At 44.2% G+C, this 8,127-nt stretch overlaps 1 protein-coding gene across 1 annotated transcript; it reads right to left on the minus strand.

Moving 5' to 3' along the window:
* Positions 1–2,490: 2,490 nt before the first annotated feature.
* On the minus strand, positions 2,491–6,153 carry LOC114188289. The gene is made up of 5 exons (XM_028076892.1): positions 6,068–6,153; positions 4,800–5,445; positions 3,975–4,730; positions 2,986–3,702; positions 2,491–2,904 (listed from the first exon to the last, which is right to left on the minus strand). Exons 1-5 carry the CDS (start codon positions 6,151–6,153, stop codon positions 2,491–2,493), a joined length of 2,619 nt encoding a protein of 872 aa, XP_027932693.1.
* Between the last annotated feature and the right edge of the window lie 1,974 nt (positions 6,154–8,127).

Genomic DNA, 8,127 nt, shown 5'->3' on the forward strand with positions numbered 1-8,127 from the left:
TCGAATTCTCGCTTAGGCGAGTCTCACTCGCCTAAGCGAGATGAAACCTCGCCCAAACCCCAAAATTCTTCGCCTTAGCGATAGCCACGAGCAGATAGAGGGTACGCGTCCCTGCATATCTCGCCTGAGCGAGAATTGCAGGTTCTGGCACTGATTCACGCACACAAACATTTCACTAGCGACCCAAAACACAACCCAACCATACCAATTCATTCAGCACAACTTGATAGACATATGAGCATAATTGGACACGGAAATACGCCCCAACAACCCCATTTTTGCATAATCACAAAATAGGCAATGTATAACCCCATTATTTTCATGCTTTTAGACTAGAATCCTATAAAAAAGTACCAATTCACCCAAACCCCCAATTCATCACATGATTAACCCGAAAATCCAAGGCATAAAATCATCAAACTCATACAATCAGAACAAATTACAATATTACGGGTTCAGCTCCCCTAACCTGAAATTTTCCTTTGCTTAGACAATTACAGAACATTGGAAATCTCTCCTTGGTCACTAGGCAGCCCAACACGCTCCCTTCACTATGCTCTCAAATACCAAAACCCCTCCCAAATTTTCGCACCCTTGCAGAACCCTCAGAAAATAGCTTCTCCAAACCTCTCTTCCCTCTAAAAAATTGCCTTTTAAAGGTGCCTTAAAGGGGTTTAATGCCTAAAACGAAAATTAGGTTTTAATGGTAAGTTTTATTGTTATTTAAGGTCTTTAGTATTAGTTTTTAGCCTTCCTAGCTGCCCCATTCTACTAGGATTTTCTTCGCCTTTTCATATTCCCGCCATCAAGATTTGAACCCATGACCTTCCCAAGGCCAAGTCAAAGCTAAACCACCAGGCCAACTTATATTTCTTGCTAATACACACAATTGGCATACATAGGACTCAAACCCAAGTCCTCTCACACAATCAGAGTCCTCTCAACCATTTGAGCTAATACTTTTCCATGTCATACATAACAGAATTTAATGTCATAAATGCACTACTCTCCCGCATTTATTAATTAATTATTTATTTAATTAATTAAATTCCTCGAATCTTACATTACCCCCACCTTTAAAATTTTTTGTCCTCGAAAAAGAGAACTTACCAGTGAAAAGATGAGGGTAAGACCTCCTCATGACATCCTCCATCTCCCATGTCATTTCTTGAGTTGCCTCATCCTATAGCACCTTCACCGTTCTGATCTCCTTCCCTCTAAGCTACTTCACTTGAGGATCCAAGATTCTCACTAGTCCAACTCCCATAGTCAGATCCTCACGCACCTGGACATCATCCTACTCCAACACATGACTAGGATCTGCCATGTACTTCCTCAGTTGTGAAACATGGAAGACGTTGTGCAGATTTGCCAAGTGAGGAGGCAAGGCAATCTCGTACGCGACGGGTTCGATCCTCCTCGTAATCTGATACGGGCCAATGAACCGAGGGGTCAACTTCCTTGATTTCAGGGCTCTCCCAATGCCTGCTGTAGGTGTAACCCTGAGGAACACATGGTCACCAGTGTCAAATTCGAGTGGCCTCCTCCTCTTATCGGCGTAGGATTTCTGTCGACTCTTAGTTGCCCCAACAAGATCCTGTATCACTCTTACCCTCTCAATAGTCTGCTGTAAGAATTCTGGCCCGAGCACCACAGACTCTCCATCATGCTGCCAACACAGTGAAGTCCTACATCTCCTACCATACAGTGCCTCATATGGTGTCATCCCAATGCTGGAATGGTAGTTATTATTGTACGTGAACTCCACCAATGGCAACATGTCACTCCACGTACCCAGGTGATCTAACACACAAGTCCTCAACAGATCCTCCAGTGACTGTATGGTTCTCTCAGACTGCCCATCAGTCTGAGGATGATATGTCGAGCTCATTCTCAACTGCGTGCCTAAGGCATTCTGTAATGACTGCCAAAACCTGGAGGTGAACCTCGGATCCCTATCCGACACAATACTCGCTGGCACACCATGAAGTCTAACAATCTCTCTGGCATATAACTCCGTTAGCTTATCCAATGACATCTTCTGATTGATCGGCAGGAAGTGAGCACACTTCGTCAATCTGTCTACAAAAACCCAGATCAAGTTATGTGAAAAGGCTGGACAAAATCCATGGAAATGCTGTCCCATTTCCACTGGGTAATGTCAAAAGGCTCCAACGTACCACCTGGCCTCTGGTGCTCAATTTTCGCCTTCTGGCATACCAAACAAGAAGCGACATAGTCGATCACATCAGTCTTTATACCCGTCCACCAGAAGGTCGCTTTCAAGTCCTTATACATCTTACTCATACCTAGATGTATGCTAAGACGACTCTTATGCCCTTCATCCAAAAGCATCTTCCTTAACACCCGACTGCGAGGTACACACACCCTCTCTCTGAATCTCAAGATACCATCTCTGCCCATCCTAAAGTCTTTTCTCTTTTTAGTGCCTAACTCACTCACAATTTGCTGCAGTTCTTGATCTTTACCCTATTCCTCCCTGACTTCATTTAAGAACTCATTAGTGATTTGCAACATGCTGCACCGTATATGATCAACACCTGTGTATAGATTTAAGTTCATATCTCGCAGTTTCTCTATAAGCTCCAACTCTTTCATCATTATAGTAGACATATGAACTCTCTTCCGACTCAGAGTGTCAGCAACTACATTGGCTTTACCTAGATGGTATAGAAGCTTAAAATCATAGTCTTTTAAGTACTCCATCCACCGCCTTTGTCTCATATTCAGCTCTTTCTGATCAAATAAGTACTTCAAACTTTTATGATCACTGAACACTTGAAACTGCGAACCATACAAGTAATGCCTCCACGTCTTCAGAGCAAAAACTACCGCAGCCAATTCCAAATCATGCGTAGGGTAGTTCTTTTCGTGTACCTTCAACTGGCGATATGCATAAGCAACAGGTCATTTCTCCTGCATCAACACACACCCCAAACCCTGGTATGAAGGATCGCAGTACACCTCAAACATCTTGGTTGTATCTAGAATAGCTAAGATAGGTGCAGTGGTCAATCTCCTCTTCATATCCTCAAAACAGATCTCACACTCGTTTGTCCAAGAGAAGGGCTGGTCCTTCCTGGTGAGTTGAGTCAATGGACTCACCATCTTGGAGAACCCTTTCACAAAGCGCCTGTAATACCCTGCCAGGCCCAAGAAACTTCTCACCTCGGTCACAGTCTGTGGCCTTTCCCATTTCACAACTATTTCAATCTTTGTTGGGTCCACCGAGATTCCTTGGGCTAAGATTACATGGCCCAAGAACTGCACCTCATCAAGCCAAAACTCACACTTCGATAACTTCCCATAAAGCTTATGCTCTCTTAGCACCTCCAATACCACTCGCAGATGATTTGCGTGTTCTTCTTTACTCTCAGAATATATCAGTATGTCGTCAATGAATACAACGAAAAACTGATCCAGATACGGTCGAAATATCCTATTCATGTAGTCCATGAATATAGCAGGCGCATTCGTCACCCCAAATGGCATCACCACATACTCATAGTGGCCGTAGCGAGACCTGAATGCGGTCTTCTCCACATCCTCGGGTTTGACTAAGATCTTACGGTATCCAGACCTCAAGTCAATCTTAGAGAACACAACTGCTCCCCTTAACTGGTCCAACAGATCACCAATCCTCGACAGCGGGTACTTATTCTTAATTGTTAACTTATTCAGCTGCCGGTAGTCAACACACAACCTGGAACTGCCAACCTTCTTTTTCACAAGTAATATCGGCGCCCCCCATGGTGATGCACTCGGTCAGATAAAGTTCTTCTCAAGCAGATCCTCAATCTGCTTCTTCAACTCTGCCAACTCAGCTGATGCCATTCGATATGGTGCCATAGATACTGGGTCAGCCCTAGGGATGAGATCAATGGTGAAATCCACATCCCTGCTTGGTGACAACTCTGGATTTCGTCAGGGAAGACATTCGCGTATTCATCTACCACAGGAATCATACTAATCTTCTCTGCAGTACTCTTCTTCTCTGTCTGAGCTACTATCATAAAACATGTAGCTCCCGCTTCAATCTCCTTCTCTGCTTGGTTGGATGATATCAATTCCAGTCCTTCTACATCTGGAAACACCACCCTGCGTTGCCTGCAATCGATCACTACATGGTTGCTGGCCAACCAATCCATACCCAGAATCACATCTAACCCTTCCATTGGTAAGCAGATGAGATTCACCTTGAACCTGCGGCCTGCCACCTCCATAGGACATCCCACACAAACATATGTGGTGGATACCTCTTTAGACGCTGGTGTCACAATTATTAACTCGCACGCCAATTCTCGCATCACTAGACCGAGCCTCCTCACGCATTCATTGGATACGAATGAATGGGTAGTTCCTGAGTCATACAACACAACAACCTCGTGATCAAACAACAAGCAAGTAGTCTGTACTAGGTTACCTGACTGGGCGGCCTCGGTAGTCGTCAAAGCGAATACACGACCAGGGGCTCTAGGTCGATCCCCTACTGGTTTCTTCGCTGGTGCACCTCCAACTAGTTTCTTATTCGGGCAGTGTCGTGCAAAATGGCCCGTCTGATCACACATATAGCACTTGCCAGTGCTACCACCACCACCACTAGAACTGCCTGAGGGTTTTGGACAATCCCTCCAATAATGCTCCCCACCACAGTTGTAGCACTTTAGTTTCTTAGCCGAACTCTGTGGCCTATCATACGGCTTCTTCTGCTGCCGTGAATCAGGGGTAGTCTTCTGAGGTCAAGTCCCTTTGTTGGGCTCCATCTCCAGCTGCTCTACAGCCTTGGCCTGCTCCACCAAGACTGGGAACTCCCTGATCCGGAGAGGTACAATAAAGCGGCGCACCTCGTATTTCAGCCCGCCCTCATATTTTCGGCATCTCCACTCCTTGGTAACAATGGGCGTGTAGAACCTGGCCAAATACTCAAACCTATTTGTGTATGCCTGCACAGTCAGGTTCCCTTGCTGGAATGTGAGGAATTCTGCCTCTCTCTCATGTCTCGCACTGGCTGGAAAATATTTCTCCAGAAATCTCTCCCTGAATGAAGTCCAAGTAACCTCCTCGCCCCGGGTTTGCATAAGCTGCTGCATGCCTGTCCACCAATACTCTGCGTCAGCTACCAGCAGGAAAGAGACAAATGAAAGCCTCTGAGCATTTGTGCAATCGATCACCCGGCAGATTTTCTCACACTCTTTAAGCCAAGCATCGACTTCATCTGGAGAAGATTTGCCCACAAATTTTGAGAGCTTATGTCTCATAAAGTCCTCCACCGACACCGGGAGTGTGAGTGCTACCACGGCTCGAGGTTGCGCTGTAATGGGCTGCATCGCATCTACCATCCGATGTATCGCCTGCGCAATCTCATCAGCCCTAGTAGTATTCCTCCTCCTCCTATTTGCCATAAGTTGAGCACGCCACATATAACTGTTCACATCAAACAACTTTGGTTAAGACTTCATACTAAAAGTAAGATAACACACAATGATCAAAATGATCTCACAAGCACACGCGGTAAGCTCACTCCCCATAGACCCCAAAAATCATTTTGAAAACAAAACCCTGATACCAAATGTAACATCCCATCCGGATATTACGAATTTAATAAAATAAGATAAAGTAATTAATTACATTTTGAATAATAATACTTCATTTCCCAAAAACACGGGAAATTTAACTCTTTATTACTTTACTAAGAAGTCCATAAATACAAAACTACAAATGTAATCAAAATATTCCATGAGTCTTTACAATCCATTTCAAATAAAGTAAAGAAAACATTAAGAAAAAGATCCCATAGTCATCACCTCTCCGCCGCTAAGCCTCACCAGCTCCACCTGCATCATCACCTACTCAAGTGTACCGCGTACACGATCATCGCCAACCACAAGCAGATAGGGTGAGCTAACAGTTGAAACACACAAAAATATACCAACATATATATACATGTATAACCAATACAGATAATATAACAATAACACAAACTCTTTCTTTATACTACATGTCCACAACCATATAAAATATCATTTCTTTTCCCACAGAACCTTACTCCATTTCCATCACATGGCCACCACCATGTACACCGATGCACCTAGTGGAAGACTCGTTACCTTCCCTCCACATGGCCACCACCATGTATATAAAGTACATCAGGGAACCTCATTCCAATTCTTTCACATGGCCACAACCATGTTAGGATCCATCTACATCTCCTATTAAGTATCTCAAGGTGCCTTGCTGCCAAACCTATCGACCACAACCGATAGAGCACGTGCGGAAACCATGCTATGAATCACACACCGTAACGCCAGGTGGAGTTCCCAAATACGAACAGAGTCCGTAATGTCCTAGGACTACCAAACTCGTCAGCAACCACTGAGGAGGGCAATCCAACTAGACCCATCCGTACTGGCCACAACCAGCACACTCACACTGGTAACACTCGCCAACCCGAGCCACCACTCAAGGGTTCCTCGTGTTCATCCGCTATCTCGAGCCACAACTCAAAGGAAGTCATTCCGGACCACAACCCATAGAATGCCACATGCTTAACCATGTCCCGGGCAACAACCCAAGGATACGTTTCGGGCCACAACCCATGGAACACCAGCAAGCTCACCATTAGAACACTCTAGATGCCTTATAGATCATGCATCAACATCCAAGCTTTACTCAATCCATTTCCTCATCATTTATTGCCTTTAAACCTAACATCCCTCCATCCTTGAAATAAACTTCCAATTCACGCATAATCATATTAGTTCATCTCGCTTAGGCTAGGTTACCTCGCTTGAGCGAGTACCACACACCAAACCAGTCTCGACTTTTCGCTTAGGCGAGTTACACTTGCCTTGGCGAGATCAGTTTCGCCCAAAAATTCAAACTTCTCGCCTGAGCTACGAGTCAATCCAATCAACAGAACACTTTTCGCATTCTCGCTTCTCGCCTGAGCGAGACATTCTTTCACTCAAAAGATTAGGGTTCCCGCCTGAGCGGGATATCAAACTAAAGCACCAACCCTCTCGAATTCTCACTTAGGCAAGTCTTACTCGCCTAAGCGAGATGAACCCTCGCCCAAACCCCAAAATTCTCCGCCTGAGTGATAGCCACGAGCAGATAGAGGGTACGCGTCCCTGCATATCTCGCCTTGGCGAGTCTAGCTCGCCTGAGCGAGAATTGTAGGTTCTGGCACTGATTCACGCACACAAACATTTCACCAGCGACCCAAAACAAAACCCAACCATACCAATTCATTCAGCACAACTTGATAGACATATGAGCATAATTGGACACGAAAATATGCCCCAACAACCCCATTTTTGCATAATCACAAAATAGGCAATGTATAACCCCATTATTTTCATGCTTTTAGACTAGAATCCAATAAAATAGTACCAATTCACCCAAACCCCCAATTCATCAAATGATTAACCCAAAAATCCAAGGCATAAAATCATCAAACTCATACAATCAGAACAAATTACAATATTACGAGTTCAGCTCCCCTAACTTGAAATTTTCCTTTGCTTAGAAAATTGCAGAACGTTGGAAATCTCTCATTGGTCACTAGGCAGCCCAACATGCTCCCTTCACTATGCTCTCAAATACCAAAACCCCTCCCAAATTTTTGCACCCTTACAGAACCCTCAGAAAACAGCTTCACCAAACCCCTCTTCTCTCTCAAAAATTGCCTTTTAAAGGTGCCTTAAAGGGGTTTAATGCCTAAAACGAAAATTAGGTTTTAATAGTAAGTTTTATTGTTATTTAAGGTCTTTAGTATTAGTTTTCAACCTTCCTACCTGCCCCAGCTAGGATTCTCTTCCCCTTTTCATATTCCCGCCATACCAATTTTCGTAAAAAGAGAACTAAAGGTGTGCCATCAAGATTTGAATCCATGACCTTCCCAACGCCAAGTCAAAGCTAAACCACCAGGCCAACTTATATTTCTTGCTAACACACACAATTCAAGCATTTCTCATACACAAATGTGGCCCAACATACTATTAAAATAATAATAACAAAAATACACACAATTGGCATACATAGGACTTGAACCCAAGTCCTCTCACACAATCAGAGTACTCTCAACCATTTGAGCTAATACTTTTC

Source organism: Vigna unguiculata, chromosome 6 (genome assembly GCF_004118075.2).
Source record: "Vigna unguiculata cultivar IT97K-499-35 chromosome 6, ASM411807v1, whole genome shotgun sequence".
Classification (NCBI taxonomy): Eukaryota; Viridiplantae; Streptophyta; class Magnoliopsida; order Fabales; family Fabaceae; genus Vigna; species Vigna unguiculata.